Source organism: Patella vulgata, chromosome 1, assembly GCF_932274485.2.
Source record: "Patella vulgata chromosome 1, xgPatVulg1.2, whole genome shotgun sequence".
Taxonomy (NCBI): Eukaryota; Metazoa; Mollusca; class Gastropoda; family Patellidae; genus Patella; species Patella vulgata.
The window spans coordinates 42,074,010-42,095,808 of record NC_065879.2 but is presented as its reverse complement, the minus strand read 5'-3'; the positions used below and the strand labels follow the sequence as shown (position 1 = coordinate 42,095,808).

The 21,799-nt window shown below is 37.5% G+C and overlaps 1 protein-coding gene across 1 annotated transcript in view; it reads left to right on the top strand.

Moving 5' to 3' along the window:
- Positions 1-19,524, top strand: part of LOC126820681 (protein SpAN) — a 29,267-nt gene extending 9,743 nt beyond the window's left edge. Inside the window, exons 2-9 of the mRNA XM_050548813.2 lie at positions 9,697-10,324; positions 10,802-10,895; positions 13,534-13,622; positions 13,949-14,069; positions 16,266-16,332; positions 16,780-16,983; positions 17,307-17,439; positions 17,912-19,524. Of these exons, the coding sequence (XP_050404770.2) occupies positions 9,826-10,324; positions 10,802-10,895; positions 13,534-13,622; positions 13,949-14,069; positions 16,266-16,332; positions 16,780-16,983; positions 17,307-17,439; positions 17,912-18,321 (1,617 nt within the window). The 5' untranslated portion in view covers positions 9,697-9,825 and the 3' untranslated portion in view covers positions 18,322-19,524. The remainder of the gene's footprint in view (positions 1-9,696; positions 10,325-10,801; positions 10,896-13,533; positions 13,623-13,948; positions 14,070-16,265; positions 16,333-16,779; positions 16,984-17,306; positions 17,440-17,911) is intronic.
- Positions 19,525-21,799: the final 2,275 nt, after the last annotated feature.

The window sequence follows — 21,799 nt, the reverse complement described above, 5'->3', positions numbered from 1 at the left end:
TTGGGAGTTTATCTTGTTCGCTTATGTTATTTGATTACCCAAGAGATAATCTATTTTTTCGAGAATGGATAAGCTATGTTAGATTATTAAACGCTTCACGGACGAGATACCAAAATAATCGGTATGTGATTTACATTAATGGCAGTTAATATTAACCAGTAATGGGGCTTACATTTAGCTTGTTTGGGATATTATCAGAGTGGAAACGGACGTTAAAATAAAGCACCCCACCCCCTCTCAAACGCCAAACACTTACATGTACCCTAAACCGATGCGATACATTTAAAGACAAAGTACAATTATTTTTAAAATAAGCATTTTTTAGACTTTTTTGTTACTATATATAATTCGTCTGTCTAGCTCCCTTCAGTTGAAAAAGGGAGGTAACTCCGGAACGATAGGGTTCATCCTACCATGATCCCAACTTTTCACACCAAATTTGAAAAGCCCAAGTTATAAACATGGTTTTCTGAAGTGGGGGGGGGGGGGGGGGGGATAACTCCTGAACGGAAGGTCGTGGAATGCTGACAATATAGGGTTCGTCCTATCCTGACCCAGATGTTTCACACCAAATTTAAAAACTGTAATCTGTATCGTTAACAATGTGTTCGGGGTGGGGGGGGGGGCGAACTGAAAAAGACAAAATGAAAATGAGGAAGTCGGATAAACATCAGCATGGTCGTTTCGGGACATATTTGCTTCAAGGTTAAACAGAATACCTTATCTCTATACAAAGAAAATTGTATCGTTTAGTTATTAATGACTGGTGTCATACACGATACAGCACATGGTTACAGATTCACACAGCTAACATGTTTCATTCATATATTTTCTCATTTTCTAATAAAGAATCCCGTTGATAGCCACTATGTGAATATCCTCGATTTAAAATAAAAACAATTAATCATGGACAAGGAAGTATGGGATGAAAGGGGTTATTAAAGTTTATATACGAGATATGTTGGTTGGTAAAAAAGCAATTTTCTATCAGGGTTGATTGGTTTATACAGTTATATTGGGGACGTTAGAAAGTATGCAAAATACAATTCGGTATAATACTCTAATAGTAAGTGCAGGGAGGGCTGCACCACACACAATTACACAAAGCAAATCAAACGTACATATCAGGTTAAAGTCCACATAAGATGGCCGTGGAAACTTTTCGGTAAGTGTAGCCAATGCTTACTATATCCACTTTACTGCAAGTTCACACCAATCTGATTGAAATTAATTCAGCTATCTTCACTCAAAGTCGCAAAAATAGACCTCCCGTAAAAACGACTTTGCCAATTATCGAAAACACTCTTAATCCCCTCAGACGCCAGTGACGTCACAGTGACCGAATGCCTATTCGGAATGTATATTCCTTAATTACCTATATACAGCCGGCGTGTGTATTCATTAACGCCTGACTGATTCCTTAATCCCCTAATTAAATATAACAATTGGTTACGAAATATTTTGTTTTGTAATTTAGATTGTTTTATAATGTCCCGCCCTCTCTGCTCACGACAGCGATTTTAATATTGTGTTTTAAAGTGACTTTTTGATAGAGTCCCTCCTCCATCATGTGCAGTCCAAACGATTTGAGATAATTTCGTCAGAAAAGTATGGTGGTTCTAATTTCCCAAGTAAAAAGACGTGGTCATGCAAACTGTATCATAAAAGTCAAACATGATTGAAACGCGATTCGTAAATGACGATCCGTTATCAGAGTAGCCAACCGTATCTCGTTTTCATGTAGCCATCGTACGGCACCTTTCTTTCTGCATGTGGATTAGACTTCATTACTCTGAAATAGACCGTAAAAATGAAATACGAAAAAATATCTCAATATACGTTAGAATTAACAGTACAAATAAATTTTGTTGGTAAATGGAATAACAGGTTGAGAAGGGTCATCTAACTATCTTTGTGTATTGACAATAATATGGCAAGTGTAGTGTCGTTCGTTCGTTCGTTCTTGGTGTTTAACGTCTGCTTCCACATAAGTGATATCGCAGACAAGACATAGGAGAGCCGAAGCTGATTCCTGTTTTTTAGAATATGATTTTGCAATCTTTCCATTTGGCCTTAGGCCATGGATTTGGTTTAGTGGGAAGTTCTTCCCTTTATTTAATATAAAACATATCGTTTGGTAGATGATTACGTCTGCTTCTGGATTGGTAGATGTCATCGTTTTAGTGTTTAGGTGGAGGCCCGTCTTATCGTGGCCTCCCCTTACTCCACTATTCCACTCTCTGGGTTTGGTATCAGTTTTATTTGCGGAATAGTGTTTAGGTGCCGAGTTCGTCTGACCGTAACTCCCCCTTACTCCACTATCCTGCTAGTTTGGTAGATGTCATCTTTGTGGGGTTTGTGTTTAGGTGCCAGGCCCGTCTTATCATGACCTCCCCTTACTCCACTATCCCACTCTGTAGGTTTGGTGTCTGTTTTTGGTGGAATAGTGTTTAGATGCCGAGTCCGTCTGATCGTGACTCCCCCTTACTCCACTATCCTGCCAGTTTGGTATAAATCCCCTATGTAGTTTAGTGTTTAGATGCCGGGCCCGTCTAACCGTGACCCCCTCTTACTTCACTATTCTACTTAGTCCAACTGTGTCCATTAGGGCGTGGATTTGTTCGAAGATTTGCAGTTTAAGATCTGGTCTTCGGAAGAGTAGGTTCTTAGTGTTGAATGGTATGTTGTTGGTCTCCATTGTTCTCACTAGTTCCCTTCTCTCCTCCTCGTATACCTCCCAGTCTACCAGGACATGGTTGGTGGTACATTCTTCTCCGCACTCACAGATGATGACTTGGAGTTTGTAGTCTCGCAGCCGCTCTTTCACCCTTAGCTTCGATATAAGTCTACAAATATCTCTTCTAGGGTGATTGAGTGTTGTCTTTGTGTAGATCTTGTCATCCAGCCGGAATCTGTATGTGTCAAGTTCAACGAGATTTAATTCCCAGATTGAATTGACCTGTCTTTTGACCATACTGTAGATTTCCGCGGTGCTGTAGTCTATGGTGCGGAGTGGTGCTGTGTCCTTGAGACCTTCATTGGCGAGTCGATCTGCCTCCTCGTTTCCTCTAATGTTGACATGTGATGGAATCCACACGAGTTCTACTTTGCTTCCATTCTCTATAACCCTCTGGTACAGCTGCCTGATTTCCAAAATGACTTCTGGTCTTGAGTCCGAGTTGTCATTTTGGATTGAAATCAGACTGCTCAGAGAGTCACTTGGAATGACGAACTTACTAGTCTTTTGATGGGAAATCCATGATATAGCGTCACGAATGGCCACAAGCTCTGCAGTGTACACCGAACAGTTATTGGGCAGTTTCCTGCTTATTCCCTGTTTCCCGTTTGGCAGGTATATTCCAAACGAGCTGGTGCCCCTTTTAGGATTGCGTGAGCCATCCGTGTACACATGGTCCCAGTCATCAGACGGCCAGTTGTCTTGTGTAGTGTCGTTTATATCTGCCATTAATCAATCAGACTAGAGTTGCACAGACATGGGGTAATAAATTAATTAAGAATGCTGATTAGGTAATTATCTTTTATTACACCGGCCAGTTCAAAGACATCACTCTAGGTGGAACGTGTGCGTAATACCCCACGAACGAACAACTCGTAGAATCGAAAACACGTTAATTGTATAAAATAATCAATTTTTACTCATCAGTTCAGTTGTTTATAATTAATATTTACCCAATAATTATTGCTCACCGATGTTTATGTTATAAAGTAGCCTCGTATTATTTGTTGATTGGCGTTTAAACAACATTTGATTGACTTGATATGAAATCTGAATATAAATTATTCGATGCATAAACGTTTATGATACGATTAGGTTAAAATATCTAACATCGTTTAACTTCTTTATAATAAAGGTATTTTACAATTGCATTGACAGTTTAATCACTCATCAAAAGGCATCAGGAACTCAACGTACGATCAAGTGTATTTGATATTCATGTCCATGAATCCCTGCACTTTTCGCGCCCAAGTTTAACCTTATTTACTACGCCCGTAGTGCATGGAACCGTACATGGTAATAAGATTCCCAGCGTTGATTGGCTGAGAAATGAGGGCGATCTATTGTTATGCATAGTCATCGGAAAATTCCATATTCGCTGTGAATTTCAAATGGAGTTGCGATAAAAGTTGTTCTTTGTGTATAGAAATTATTATTATATATTGCTAATAATGAATATGTCGACAAATGACTGGCGGCACCATTTATATTTCTGTACTATAGAGAATAGTTTGTGATATCAAGTATTGCGGGGTTATCCAAATTACCGGTAAATGCGCTAATTGCTTAGGTCGTCTTTAGTTGTCACGGGGCCTATTTAAACAATGGCACCTTAAATGGATCTACGGCATGATACGGTATTTTAAATTCACTCTAAAATATTCCGATCACTCATGTTTAATCTAAAACAATGTAAGACAATAATTCGGTGATTATGATTAGGCCAGTCACGTGGTAATTGGACCGTCAATAGACGCTTGTCAACTGGTGGTGTGTATTGATAGTGCTATATTGTACAGGATTATAGATAATGTATAACTATGTGTAGTGCCTGTGACGTCACCAACAAATCAATCAACCGGATTAAGGTCGTAATTGAAAAATTGAAAAGCGTTTTGGCGTGTCGGATACTTAAACGTTAACAGCCGAATTAATTTTAATAAGATTGGTGTGAACTTGCCGTAAAATGCATATAGTAACCATTGGCTATACGTATAAGCGTAGAAAAGATGCTTTGTTTCGTAATACTTTATTCGATAAAATAACATTTCATAATGCTTGTTTGGCCTTCACTTTGTTTCAAACTTTGTGTTTGGGCCCTCTCCTAAAAAGTTTTCCCATCACTGCTCTAAGTGATTGGCATTTTAGTAATTAAGATAGTTTTCGGTTATTTTCTTGATGAGAGTGATAATTCCTCTTTATCTTCCCAATTTAAACATACATTATGCAAGAGCTAAATCTGCCTATTGCAGGTTTTTCTTTTGGCCTGAAATGTTACCTAAATTGTTAATTAACTTATCCAGACCATAATCAACTCTCGAAGGCATCGTTAGCCTTTGATGTTTATTGGATTAGGTTCCGATGGATAATCGAGACTATGTTTTTTTTTATCCTACCGACTTAAGTAATGATGATCGAGGCTGAGCCGAAAATTCAGTTGCTAAATTCTCTGTTCATAGTGGATCAATTTGACTGAAATTCTCATCAAATTCCCTTTACAGTATCTAGTTTTTAACTATTATAGTGAGAACTGCTAGTTCTTTATCTAATCTCCCATATTTTCGTAAGGATGCCAATGTTTGCATATTATGCTGTGTATGGGTGTTTTGTAACTGGATCCAGTCTGGTTGCCAAGGAGAACAGGGGTGTTTTGGAGGGTATGCCCGGCCTATGTAGTTATTTGTTCTCACACAACAGGGTAGACTCGGTATGTTCATGTCATTTATAGTTTTGTAATAGTAATAATGCTTCAACATGCTTCCTCATTCTTGAGTGGTCAGGTCTTTTAGTGTCCAGTGTCTTTTTCAAGATAGCAAACATGATCTTATTTTACCTAAGATATACGTCAGAATCCACCAAATGGCATCGATTTTTCAAAATTTTCTTGGGGGTAAGTCTCCCTGACCCCCAGCTGGCGCGGTTCGCACTGAACTCTCACTATTTCTAAATTGGACAGGGCCTACCTTGTTTTTAATTTACGAAAATACCCCTGGAGGAGAATATAACCCCCTTTTACTAGCTTGTAACGAAAGTTAACTAAATTCGGTGACACGCTCTACTGTCAATGAGTCACGGTGGCTAGGTGGGTAGGGCGATGGCTCGCTAGCCTGGAGGTCGGATGTTCGATCCCTGCACATTGGTCGAGAAAGTTCATCCTGGATTTCCGGCGTGGTTTTCCCTTGTCAGTGGTGCAGGACGGAGATCTGACAAGGACAACAGCTGTCTAGTCGTTCCGATGGGACGAAAAATCGAGTTCCCGTGTATACATTGGCGTGCACGTAAAAGATCCCTTGGTATAAGAGTAGGGCATAGTGCCGCTGCCTCATAACACACTGTATGGCGTATGTTCGTCGTCATTTCATTTCTAGAGGGGGGGGGGGCTTTAACCTCCACCCGACACGAACTAGGTCATTTCGGGACTAACATTTTATTTCAATAATTCGCTTGAGGGTAGGGGTCATTAGCAGTAGGAGGAAACTGGAGGACACGGAGAAAACCCACGAGGTTGAACAGTCGGCCCTACTCCTTGGCACGTACAACCGGGGAATCGAAATCACGCCAGTTGACTCAATGACAGACCTTATGATACGATGCGCATGCGCCCCCCCCCCCCCAATTCAAAAATGAGTAAATTTGACAACTGAGTAGAGATCAAACTCTATATTAGATACCCAACCTATGGCTGAAGGGGACAGATCCATAATAAAAATACAGATCTGTTATAATAAAATATTATAATGATGATATTAATACACATTATCACCAAAAATACAGTCATTTCCTTTAATAACCTTAACAATGGTCTTCTCTACAACACTGACATTGACAGATTATAAAAGAGATACAAAGACAATTATAACCCAAAATATTAATAGTAAATTGTTTTCATAATTGAATTTTTCTTAATTATTAAATTGTTTTTAAGCTGGCCTAGATAATGTTAATTCTAAATTTCTTACTCTCGGTGCATCGATTTTATGTCCGCATTAAACTTTCATTTGCAATCTTTGTCTATCAAGCAATGAATTACCGCTCATTTTCAAGGAGTCCAAAGTGATACCTTACTTCAAATCCGGTTGTAAAAACGAGACAAATTACAGACCCATTTCGATCCTCCCTGTGCTATCAAAGCCCTTAGAAAAAAAAAACATCTTTATAAATACATGTATGATTTCCTCTCGGATACCAATCTTTTATTTAAATTTCAATCAGGTTTTCGCTCAAACTACTCATTCGATTTAGATCATCATAATATTCTTTTGAATAAGCTTGCTTTGTATAAATTTTCACCCAGTCATATGGCATCAATTTTATGGCATCTTATACTTACATGAAAGAAAGCAACGTATACTTGTGTTGGTCATTCATTATCCGTCTTAAAGTCAATCGAATATGGGATACCACAACGTTCAATCCTTGTGCCCTTTTTGTTTTCAATATTTATAAATAATATTTTCCTAACTCTAACATCAAACTCACACCTATTTGCAGATGACACTGTTTATACGTGTTATAAGGATATTAATGTTATTCAATGATATTAATGTTTTTCAGTCAAGACTTCAATCTGATACTGATAAAGTAATTCAATGTGCAAATAAAACTCTATGACCATAAATAGTTCTAAAACTAAAGCCATGTTAGTATGCACCTAACAAAAAATGTAAATATATGAACACACATTTTTGTCTGTTAATATTGATGTTACCCAAACTGAAGTTCTGAAAACTTTCAAATTACTTAGTGTTATATTAGATGATAATCTTCAATTCAATACAATAACAACGCGAAATTATTATAATATCTCTAAAACTATTAACTGCAGAAAACTTTTTCATCTTCGAAAGCTTGTAAAATTTCTCCCCATATCATTTTGCGCTCTATTTGAAAAAACACGCATCCAATGCTACATGTACTTAAATCTTTGCTCCCGTATTTGGGATAATTAAATTTTATTTTTTGATTTTAAGTGATTTCACTATACAACAAATGTTTGTGTAAAATGTCTTTATGTAATTAGGCAAGGGGTTGTAATTTTTGATAATTATATAGATTAACGTTTATACCGACTTTTTATCGAATATCAAATGTCAGGGGTTATTTTGGGTACACCCCATCGTGTACACGAGGGGACACAGCTTTTTTGTCCACACAAAATACTAAGTAAATGTTAGTGGGAACCAGACTTAAAAAATCCGAATATTCTTCTTAATCTAAGCCGGGAATAGAAACCAGCTTCCTTACGGCTGGAATGGTTTACAAAATAAAACAACAAAAACATTTGGGGCAAATGGGCTAAATGCAAAAATGTTTATATTACTATTCAAAAAAAGTAGGGGATATTTGATTTTTAAGTGTTATTAAAGTCACCTAATGAAACTGACGAAGAAACAAATGACAAAATGAAATGAAGTTCACATTCATCGATTTATTCCAAATGATCGTTAGACTAAGTAAGGCACAGACTGACCATTATAAGGGTAAAATGATACCCGGGGTCAAACAACAAAGTTACCACAGCATCACAACCAAGTCAGTAACGGGTAAATCCTCCTCTGTTTGCCAAACAAGCATTGATCCGACGTGGCATACTCCTAATGAGACGTCTAAGGTCATTTTGGTCCAGATTGTCCCATTCCTGTTGCAACGCAGCAGCAAGTTCTTGGACATTGGCAGGACGTTGTTGACGTTGACGTAACCTCTGTCCAAGCATGTCCCAGACATGCTCGATGGGGGAGAGGTCGGGACTCAGTGCTGGCCAAGGTAATGTGGTGATGTTCTGTTGTTGGAGGTAACCTGTAACGATCCTGGCCCTGTGACATCTTGCGTTGTCATCCTGGAAGATGAAACGGCGGCCATGACGTCGTGCGAACGGCACAACATGGACTGCCAAGATGTTGTCCCGGTAGTACTGGCCTGTAACACGCCCTGCAACAACATGTAAAGCCGTTCTTCCAGCAACAGTGATGCCTCCCCACACCATAACAGAACCACCCCCAAATCGATCATGTCTGATGACGTTAACGTCTTGGAAGCGCTCGTTTCGACGACGCCACACCCTCCTACGTCTGTCCAAAAAATCAACAGTGAACCTTGACTCATCTGAAAACATCACATTGCTCCAGCGTCGATTATCCCAGTGTTGACGATCCCTACACCAACGACGTCTTGCCTGAATGTGATGATCTCTCAAACAAGGGATCACGCGAGGACGTCGGGCGCGAAGGTGACCCCTATGCAGTCGATTCCGAATCGTCTGGCCACTCACTCTCACACCAGTGTCTGTTTGAAGACGAGCGCTGATCTGATTTGCTGTGATGACACGATTTCTCAAGGCCAAGGTACGGATAAATCGATCCTGGGCTTGAGTTGTCGCCCTTGGTCGACCTGAGCGTGGTCTGTCCTGTACAGATTGTGTATCACGGTATCTGGACCATGGCCTGCTTATGACAGACTGAGAAACATTCATCGTCCGCGCCACAACCGCCTGTGTTGTGCCGATCTGTAGCATGCCAAGGGCACGTAACCTTTCATTTTGGGTAAGCCGACGCATATCAAAATTTGTTTTCTGGTCACTAAAACAATTAAACTGATGTTTCCACCCTGGAATTCAATGCCACAATGACTGTAACATTCAAAGTCAGAGTCGTGCAAATCTTGGGTTGGACCCCCATGATGATCCCAAGCATCACCTGCATCCATGCGGTAGCTATTGGTGCGTTTGGGCGTCACATGTAACTGGAAATGTTTCTTCTGTTAGGTTCTATAGTGACTTTTTTCGTAGTCATTTGCATATTTTAGTATTATGCCCCCCAAAATCAAATATCCCCTACTTTTTTTGAATAGTATATATACAGATGAAAATATACCCTGCGACATCCAAATTTGTAAAACCCACTGTATAGCGCGATTCGCTTCAATATATTGACAATGTTACGAAATCTTTATTTTGTTTTCAGATTCGACCTAAACTGTTAAAGAGTGTACACAAGAGTGATGATCGTTTAAGATATTTGTTAGAAGAGCGAAAAACTGCATCAGAACATGATAGGTCGAAAAGAGGCATCGAACCACAAGGTAATGGGCACATGTTGAGGTCTGGTGCTAACCCCGTACCAACGGGTGTCGAAGAGGAATATTTTACTACGTATGAACCCCACTCTGTTACTACGAGTCTGTCGGACGTTACACAACAAACCGAATCACACCCACAGTCTGATCCGTATATATACCAATTTGAACCACTGAACGAATACCCGCCGGTTGATCAACATAGGGCAACATATGACAGACGGGAACCCTTGATACATTCAGATACATATAACCGTCATGGACATACTGTACGGACAGAGTCACAGCACACAGTAACGCAGCAGACACAAAGCACTACAATTTCCAGGAACTCGGAATCACGTCATGTTGTCATGCGTCATCCTATCGATCCGACCAGTATTCTTGATATGTTATCTCGCGAATCACGCATAAATCGTACTGCGGCAATTAACAGTTTTCTGGCAAAAGAAGAACTGAAGAAGGCTTCCCACAGTATAGACAACGACATTCTATCAGCGTATGGAGGGTATAATTGTAAGTACTAATTTTGTCATATCATTGTAGATTGGTGGTTCAGTCCCATCATAAACGTACTTGTTTATCCGTTTAATGTAATTGTAGATTCTTTGTTCAGTCCAATCATATACGTACTTGTATCCTTTAAAAGTTATTGTAGGGTGGTTGTCCCGTCCCATCATATACGTACTTGTGTATCCCTTTAATGTTATTGAAGGTTGGTGGTCTAGAACCATTATGTATGTGTTTATTTATCCACGATTAACTAAAATCAATTTGAAACGCCTTGCTCGAATTTTCGGTCGTCCGAATAACATTCCAACATCCCCATGCTCCCGCCGTCGACATGTATGTCATTGACGATTACCTAATTAACACTGTAAGCAATTTCAAATCACCACATGTTGGGAGTGTAACTGAAACCAGATGAAAACAAATAATGCATTAGAATTCTCATCTAGTTTTATTTATTTTAGATTGTATTAATATTTTCAGCGTACTCTAAAATTAAAGAAAGTAGTACTGGTCACATCATGGCATCATTAGATATGTGGCTCACGAAAGAACAAGTCAACTTATTTGGTAAAAGGTAAGCAAGCTCTTGTATCGATATTATTTAGGGTCTTTGGGGTTCTGCTAAACAAAGGGATTGGGTAGGCGAGTGGTCTGGCATTGAGTCAAGTGTCGTGGTTTCGATTCCAGATTTATGTGTGTCAAAGAGTAAGACTGCATATCGTGTCAAGGAATGGGTTTCAGATAGGTTATTTGCCACATACATGTATATTGATAATCTCTTGTTCAAACATGAGCTTAATGGACTTTAAAAATGCCCAGTCCAAATTGTCACTGCTACAACTACAATTGATAGTCGTTGTCGTAAAAGAATGAAATGAAATGAAATGAGATGAGGTTTAATACCTACTATTCTGCTCCGACTGGGCTAATAAAGACGGGCATACGCCATACAGTGTGCTATGAGGGAAATATTATCCGGACAGCGGCGCTACTGCCTTCTCTTATATCGAATTCCAACTGCCAAGGGATCTTTTAGGTGTGTCTTCCTTCCCATCCGAACGATTGGACAGCTGTCCTCCGTCCTGCACGACTAGCAAGGGGGGACCACGCCGGACAATCCCGATGAACTTTTGCCGTAGAACCTGGGATTAGAGTTGTCGATAAGACAAGCGCAGATGTCTTTACGTTTTCCGCATGACACCTGTGACTGCGAAAACTGAATATACTTATATACCGCTCAGACGCCTATTTTAAACCAGTTCAAAATCGCCGGGGTTTTAAGACAGGGTCGTGTTGCGTTCATACATATTATAAGCCTAACCAGTTTAACTATGCTGACCTTTTCGTTCGGAGGTTAGTGTTAAAGGAGCTAAATCGCTTACATTTGGGACCAAGAAATTGCCACAAGTGGGTCGGAACTCATATAATACTGTAATATGAATGTATATAAACTGATATACATTCAATGGTTTCCGTTTTTACTCTAATTTCAAATCAGTTATGTTCCGCGAAATAAGCCAGCAGTCTCAATCGAATGCAAATTTCTAGCGCCTTGTTATTCCAGTCTACATGCGCCGTTTGGTTTGGTGCAATATGTCTAGCCTCGAGTCTCTTGCTAGAACTGGGGCTGAAACGCATTATGGTACACGATTCGTGTACCAATGGTAAAATGTTCATTTTGTCTTAAATATTGGATATCAGAAGCCCATCTTTTTCCGGTAAGATCACAGCATCAATGTTGATTTAAATTGACAAATAATTTGTGTTTTCAATGTTGAAGATTTTGGATGACATTGAGTTAGAGACTTAGCTACTTTAACTACGCATGGGTAGCTTTATATTCTTTATTCTGTTTTCGCACACTTTGGATAACACTGGCTCTGCATGACACCGCCATTTTCCCAGGGAATGTAACTTACCGCGTACTGCGCATGTCCAAATTGAGCTTGAACCAGTTTAAAATAAAAAGCCTTCTCGAAGACAGGTCACGAGCTGGGGTTTTTAAATTGGTTTATTTGCCCCACATTTGCGTTCCGATGACAAAGTCAAACTGGTTTAACGATCCTCGTTTTTTTTTTAAAACCATTTCAACTTCAGCGTCTGAACGAGCTATTTTAGAAAAAGCGGGGCTGGATGACCGAATGGTTAGCACGTGCGCGCTGTATCATAAGGTCTGTCATTGAGTCAACGGGCGTAGTTTCGATTCCCCGGCTGTACGTGACAAGGAGTAGGGTCGCATGCCCAACCTTGTGGGTTTTCTCCGGGTTCCCCGGTTTCCTCCTACTGTTAAAGACCCCTACGCGCAAGCGAATTATTGAAATAAAATTGAACCATATGTTAGTCCCGAAATGACTTAGTTTGTGTCGAGTGGACGTTAAACCTCATTTCTCTCTATATATTAGACAAAATGTAGCACCATAGGTCTTTTGTCTGACGTGGAGAGCGTCTATGGGAAACCGGTCGCCACATCCTACGTATGACCCATGCATCTTTTCTTACTACATATTTCTGTAGCCTTGTGATCGTCTAGGATTTGTCTCTAGCTGTCTTTACTTCTGCTTCACGTTGTGTATTTACTTCTTCCAGTTTCTTAAGACGTTTGTCTTACCAGGAATAATAATGCATAGTTCGCTTCTACATTTTATATATAGCATATAACTGAATACAGGTATACAAGCATAGCACAAATTACAATACTATATAGCTAAAACCACTTCTCTACCCTATCCAGCCTCTCGGCTGTCTAGGAACTCAGATGTACCCTCGATCTCTGGAATCTAATGCAAGTCTGACTTACAGGGTTCCCCGGTTTCTTTTAAAGGTAAATGAATATCATGCACAATAACGCGTGATCATGGCCCTGAACTTGTGTAATTAACAAAATGATTGGTTACTTTAAATCAAATGATGCATTTAGAATGATTCCACTCACGTGTAATTCTGGTGGTAAATAATTGACATATGTTTTCGATAAAGAGCTCTTTTTTATATGTCAACTGTCAATTACAGACTAAGTTGATTTAGTGCACACTATATATGTGAATATGTTTGAAATTACTAACTTGCCAAAGATATTAATTAATGAAATATAAAGGCATTTTATTTCAAGAGCAAAAATTCTAGCAATATTATTACAAAAATTCGAAGTCCTAAAAACGGTATCGGGTGGTTATGTTATGATTTAATATTTTCTTTGTTCTGTTATAATATAGTGGTGGGCGAGTAAAGAGAAAATCTATTAGACCAAAGGAATATAGATGGACAAATGCTATAATACCATACACCATTGAATCTTCATTCCGTAAGTTAAGCTTGTTACTTATTCATTTTATAAACTGATATGTTATAATATCCGTAAAAAAGATTTTTAAAAGGCATTTTACGTTCATCAAGAAAATTTGTTTAACATACTTAGTTACAGCACGAGCTTACTGAGAGTACAGGTACCTTTATAATAATGATTGAAAATTAAAGTAATCAACCACTGATTATCTCCAATGCCGGTGCACTTATTGCGATATTTAAATGGTTACCATTTCCCCAACGTTTTTCTTAAAAGAAACCAAGTCTATTATTTAACACCTCCATAACACACAAATTTAACGTGTACATTTTATATAAATATAGGTATTTCGGATCTCAAGTTAATTAAAGAATCTATGCGAGTTTGGGAGGCAGCTACTTGTATTAGATTCCGCCAGGCTGTTGATACAGATAAAAATGTTGTTACAATAATCAATGGACCCGGGTAAGTTCAATCTGGGGGGTTTCGTTGCAACTTATGGTATATCAATGTATGTTTTTAAAAACCAAACAAAGCCGCATGAATAACATCCATTAGTCCAGTCAATCTACGTTAAATTTAGGGCAACCTAGAACAAATTGCAACAGACGGTTTCTTGGTACCGCTGTGTTCATGGGATCACTCTTTACAACATATCCAAAAGTCTGGGGCAGGGAAAGGGCCTAATTTGCATAAATTCAAAATGGACAACAATTGTACCCTTTGAGCCTCACAACTCCTTTAATATTGAGTTTTCAACTTATGAAATTATTAGTTAGAAACATGACCCTTGCGAGTCAGAATATCATAAATCAACCCCATGACGTCATCACGTCTTTTTTTAAAATTAAATGATGATGACAACATACAATTTTTAAAAACTAACCCAGCTCCCAGAAAGTAGTTAACTGACAGAAATTGAAATGTAAATAACCACTTGAGTATTGAATTACATTTCAGTCCTGAATTGTTCCATTTTTTGTAAAGTCTAAGTAGTTTATCACATATCCCAAATACGGTTTATCTTATTCAAGTTCGAACTCTTTTTGCTCCTGCACAACACGTTTCTGCACCTGATGGTACACACGGAAACCAATCTGGACTCAGGACAAGCTTTTCATTACCTTTCAACACAACAGGGCCCCTTCTCCCGCAATATAATTCCATCATTTGTAGATTGTTTGAGGACAAATATTTCAGCGTGTTTGTGGAAGTTCTAATCCTCTTAAAACTTTTTGTAAGCGAAACCTTTTCCAATTCCAAACAACCTGGATGTTGTGTCACACAATGCCAGTTAAAGTATTCACCAACGGAAGGTTTCGTGAGATATCCTCGCCCAAGCGTTCTCGTTCTCTGTTGATGTTCAAACAACAAACTTTGGACTTATTATAAAGTTGTGTATGTTGTCAACCTAAGAAACCAAGTCCGATTCCTTTCTAAGCACTGTGCATATTGGCACCCCCACTCGCCTTCATTGTTTTCACATTTTTGTCTTCAAATTGTTTACACCAAAAAATCAATAAAGTTCTGCTTATTGTCAGAGTTTAATACCCTTTCTTTTGTGCATGCTATATCGCGATGTGTTACAGCGTCCAGATTGTTTGGAACTGGAAAAAGTGTCCCTTTCAAAAAGATTCAAATTTCAAACTGTGTGTGTTATTGTGCACGAGAAAGCTTATACCCCCGTTAGACCTGGGTGGCGTTCTTACTGCGCTGCTACGGCGATGGAAAATGGTCCCAGAGCACGTCAACATCGCCATAAGCGTGGTAAAAGCATGGGGGAAACGCTGGATATAGTGCTGTGGTTTCTATGGTCGTCAACGATCGTCGAGTCACGGCGTTGTGTTCACGTTTGTCGGCGACCTTGTGTATTTTCTGGTGGTCGTACGGTCGCAGCAGCGCAGTAAGGACGCCACCTCGGTCTGGCGGGGGCATAAGGGAAAATGTAGTGAACAGTTTGCCCTGTGTCCAGATTCAGAGCTTGCAGCCGACTCCAGATGTTGCAAAGTATCATGGTTTTCCTGTGTAGGCCTACTACCAGGTACAGTTGTGGATCGGGATGGACGGTCAATCAAGCCCAGAAAAGAATTTGAAAAAGATAAACAGATAAATACTATTTGGGAAATGTGATAGACTACTAAGACATTAGAAGAAATGGGACAATTCAGGACTGCACTGTAATTTAATGCTCGTGTGATTATTTACATTTAAATTTCTGCCAGTTATCTTCTTCCAAGGGGCTCAGTCATCATGTAACGTCAAAATAAGACGTTATGACGTCATGGGGTTGATTTATGACTTCAAGGGTCACGTTTCTATCAAAGACGCGACATTAAAGGAGTTATAAGACTCCAAATTAAATGTACTTTTAACGGCCATTTTGAATTTATGCAAATTAGGCCCTTTCCCCGCCCCGAAAATCAGAGAATTTTGGATATGTTGTAGAGGGTGGCTGCACGACCACAGCGGTACCAAGAAACTTTCTGTTGCAACCTGTTTTAGGTCAACGTTTAATTTGACTGGACTACATGTCAGTAATTCAATCCCTAATTTAATTGATCCCCACAAAACAACTGGTTAATCGTAATAACAGAATATAAACTTGCTACCCATCGGAAAGGAAAATATGAACGTATTTAAATTAACGTTGTTTATTAACAGCTGTAGTTCACATGTTGGTATGATTGGTGGCAAGCAAGATTTAACACTGCATATAAACTGCCGAAAGGTATGTCCAGAGATATTTTTCAATTTGAAAAGGTAATAGTATAAGATAAGACAAATTATTGAAGCAATGGCCCGAGAAATCCCCCTCTAGCCATTGCTTGCCTTGTAATAAAATCTCAATGTTTGTTAGTATGCCTACTAATGCAACTTAAATTGTGCCGTCGCTGAAGTTCACTATTGGAACGAAAATTCTTTGACTCAAATTTCCCATATAAATTCTGTAAACGTGCCTGTTTGTACCATCATTAATTACTAAACACGTACCTTTGTTATGTATTCAATACTATTTATCCATTTTTGTGAAGAAAATCCATGAAATATTATTATTCCAAAGAAGCACATGTCACAAAAGCGATCGAATATCATATTTCTACCCAGTTTGTTGAAACACAATAGGCTACGTAATATGACAGCCTGTCTCTTTGTAATCTGATTTTTTTTATTTCAGAAAGCTATAGTTGTTCATGAGTTGGGTCATGCTATAGGAATGATACACGAACATCAGCGACCGGACAGAGCAGAATTTGTTTCTTTAAATAAACAGAACGCTATGCCCGGCACAGAAGCAGATTTTCAAATGTATTCGTGGGATGTTATTGATAGCATTGGTATAAAATACGACTATAGATCTATAATGCATTATGGAGGCACGGTACGTTAAATTACACAATAAATTTATGTTCAATACGTGTATACAAATCCTTATACCGAAACACAAGTTGGCTGTTATTATATAACGCATTACTATATAATCCTGGTTACAGCACCAAATCTTATGTAATACGTTTATACACAACACTCATGTTATCTAAAAAGGGTTGCCGAAATAGCAAATACTCATAGTTGGTGTCTTTTTGGAGATTTAAATTATTTCATACGCGATTTAATCATATCAAATCAAATCAAAATGTTTCTAAATTCTTATTTTTTTAAAAAAAAAACTGCCTTTCATACACACCACATTATTACTTTCAGGCCTTTGCAAAGGATAACGGTGTAACTATAAAGACACGTGATCCCAGATATCAGGATATAATTGGTAAAGCTACAACCATATCACAAGCTGATATTGAGACTGTCTCCGGGATGTATGAATGTCCAGCTCGAAGTAAGTGTCTAAGATGACAACAATTAAGAACAAAACAGGGTACTGCTTCAAAAATCTGTCCACTTGGAAGACAATTTTTGAAAATACATATTTCTAAACATACATACTAAGTCGCCGGAACACAAGGTTTTTAGTATTCCACTGACAATTAGGAAGGGTTATAAAAGATCACAGAAGTTAAGTTCATCGTAGAAATATAGAAGAATATGGATATACATGTACCACAATATTATGATAATACACAGGATACACTAACATTATTATAAATACGATTCTACTATACTACCTGTAGCTTTTTCGCTATACAAAATTTGAAAACATACAATTTCCACTTCGGTATGTTTTGAAATCTTGTGCAGAGAAAGGGTTGTGTTTTATATTAATGGATAATGCCGTATATCATATTATAAAGAATTCAGAGTTAAGATCTAGTAACATACGACACGTGCTCGTTGTTTTTTTTTAACTCCAGGAAACAGGGTGCCCGCTCAAGAATGGACATGGTTGAACGGCCTATTGCCGTCAAACTTTGAAGGTCAATCGATAACAAGAGAACGTAAACCACCAATAAGGGATGTTAATCCACGGGGCAGAATTGTGCAGCCATCGCGTACAATAAGTCGTCAGCAACCAGCACCGATTAGGCGTCGTGTCAGACCAACACCTACTTTCAATAGAAATCAACAAAATTTTAGACCTACAAATCAACGTAACGGAAACAGAAACGATCCGTGGATGAATGATTTTTTCAGAGGAAATAGGTTTAGTAATAATGGATTTGGTAATAGACCATTCGTTAATAACAGGAATGGGAACAATCAATTTGGCAATTCGTTCTTTGGTTCAATGTTCCAACAAGATCCCGCAAGTGCTGCAATATAAGGCACTAACTGGTTTATGGATATAAATATGCATCCCTTAACAGTTTATTATACAGGATTATTGAAACAAATATTATTTTTTTTTATGAAATTTTGTATATTTCATTAAGTTAACAACTTTAGAAATTCCCAAATGTGTAAAAGCTCTACCTCTACCTGAAAAGATATATAAGCAAGCTGTCTAAACTTGACGGACCAAATTTGTACCTTTAACACAAGGATGTCCATTTAAAGTTAATCAGTAGTAAATGGCATTGTTTACTTTTACTAGGATTATGTTGGGCATTTTATGAGAATATGGATACTCCATGTCATTAAAATTTGTTACATATTATTCTGCAACACAGTTTGGTGTTATTTTAGCTAAATGCAACAAATATTATTTATTTTAATGTTACCTAGGCTTCTTGAGAAAAAAAATGGTTTAGTGCAACTACTTTACAAATGTAATACTACTTGATTCAGTGTTGATGCAAATACATGTATGTCATTTCAGTATCCATTCCTGTAAATGCAATTTTGGTAAATCTAATTACAGTTTTATTTCTATGTAAACGTTTAACATTTGTTATCGCAAATAAATTATTTTTTAATGCCATTTTATGTAAACAGTCTATTATATTCTGTCTGGGAAACAGTCGTATAGATTATTGAATCTTCACATTTCTTTTAGTACAGATGACAATATTTACTTGATGTGTAAAACGAACACGGTCCTTGATCAATTTTATTGTTCTGGTAGGAAATTACCTTGTCCGCTACCATTAAACATACATTATGCAAGAGCTAAATCTACCTATTCCAGGTCTTTCTTTAGGCCTGAAATGTTATATAAACTATTAATTAGACATTTGTTAACAAAACAAGACCATAATCGACTCTCGATGGCATCGGGTACTCGAGATTTTAACTAGATTAGAACGATTTGCCATTTAAAAATTTAATTTAAAAATGGGAAAGAAAGGCTAAGTCGAGAATATACCAGTGCCCTGGTTATCACTTTGCACACATCTACAAACTACAAACAGTGATAATGTGGCTCAGAATGAAGTAATTTGAATGAAATTTTCAATATTTTCATTTTACATTATATGTTTTTGAACTATTATAGCAAGAATGGTCGGCTCTTTATCTAAATCTTACATAATGTATCGTTAAGTACACTTGTTCCTTTGTTGAATTCCCGTTATATGTCACTGGTTTCTCTTTTATGCAATTCAAATAAAGATTCATGTAACCATTTTCGTTTAATTCGTTTATTATTTTTAATTTGTAGATGTTGGAAACTATTAATTAGTGATATTATAAATATAACAAGTAAAAAATATTTTTTGGCGACTGCATTGTAATAACCATGCAGAAACTGTGCTATTAAGTCATTAGACACAAGGTTCGATCAGGTAAGTGACCGTGTACAAATAATACGGGAAAGAATGTTTTTTGGCAAAATATAGCAATTTTTTAAAACTTTATATTGCCTTTGCTCCAAACACTAATCCTTCCAGGGGATTTTTGAACAAAATATTTAATATTAGTATTGTTCTAAAGGTTCTTACTGTCCACTGATAGGAATTTGAATATTACGAAGTCGCATGCATGCAAATGCTTGCTGAGTTAAATGTGCAAGCACTTTTTTACGACTTGAAAATAGCATCATCTTCAAATAGCTACACCCCATTTAAGTCGTACGCACGGCATCGAAAAGGGATGAATTTCCTATTTCCGCAATGGTTATGTGTGTCTTTATTTGTACGCTGAGGGGCAAGGATGAATTTCTGATTTCCGGTATGTTTATGTAGGTCTTTATTTGTGCGGTGAGGGACAAGGAGATAGCCCACAAACATTGCCCCAATGCATTATGAGCACTAGATTTGGGTCATGTAGAACACATTTCAAATTCATATTGTCTCAACTTCCCAAAACAAGAGCACAGGCATCCTCAAAGTATTGTTTAAGTGCAGATTTCTTTAGAAAACACTTTAATGGGGTATTTTTTTTAGACAAATTTATTGATAGCGGCGCGTTGTTTTGCTTTTCTTACAGCCGAAATCCCAGGTTTATTATGTTTTTTAATTGATATTTAAAAATGGTGTTGAAGGTATATTTAATGATTTTATTATTTTTACTACAACGTCCAGTGGAGTGTTAGTCGGAGATGATCAGTCGAGTCTACAGCATGTCCTTGGCGATATACTACTGGACAGCTGGATTTTTATTAATTAAATATGCCGCTGCTTCGTTCGTAAAAATTAAGACTGTTTTTTCTGTTATAAACTTTTTCTTTGTGGGATGCTTTAAAATGGAGAAATAAAAAATGGATTAGTTTCAAGCAATATTTGCTCAGAAAGTATTCTATAATGTTTTTGGTTGCATAAATATTTCTAACCCTAGGCCGATTGAGGAGGTAATAATATTGGAACGTGGTGTTTGAGATAGACGTTAAAATGCCTAGCAAAATAGTTTGTATTACAATACCATTAAATGGAAATTATAATTTATCAGTCCATGCATGACTTCACAAATCATCTTTTTTTTTCACTAAGGAGCAAGACTCAATCACAAACAAAGATACGAAATAAACTTACCGATGCCAATCAATAATTTTCATATACCAGAATGATTTCCTTTCAAAAAATATATATATTTAAAGATACATTATGGGAGATTAGATAAAGAGTTGGCAGTTCTCACTATATAAGTTAAAAACTATATGTAAGGGCAATTTGTTGAAAATTTCAGTCAAATTGATCTAGCATGAATCGAGAATTAAGCGATTGAAATTTCGGCCTAACCTCCTCGATCGTCATTGCTAAAGTCGGTACGATAAAAAAAACAACATAGTCTCGATTAGCCCTTTCATGATTAAATTATGAGTGAAAGTTGAGCAGCAAATGGGTTCATAATCCAGTAAATATCGCAGGGTAGCGATGACATCGAGAGTTGATTATGGTCTGGATAAGTTAATTAATGTCTAATTAATTAATTTAGATAATATTTCAGGCCTAAAGCAAGATCTGTAATAGGCAGATTTAGTTCTTGCATAATGTATGTTTATACAAAAAATCTACTTGCACGATGAACTGTGTGCAGCCATGTTGAATCAATCAATTTTGTGTACTTGGGTATTTAGACGGGTGTTCGCGAACCACCAAACGACATGTATATAGTGCTAATTCACATTTTATCGACTGATCAATTATTAGAAGGATTAATTTAAACATTTCAATTATCCATAATTTTGTCAAAAATGTTTATGAAATACTTTTGGATATGATGTGTAGAATATATTTTATTGATTACTTTGTGTACTGTTGACAAAACACCGCTCCTGCCAGTAATAGGACCGGAAATCACTGGACGTAAGTGTCACTATTCACAGATTTTTTTTAAAAAAACGCTTAGGCAGATTTATTGTCCTTAATCGTTTTAAATATCAATCTCCAAGAAAAATTTCAGTCAGCATACAGAAAACGGCACAG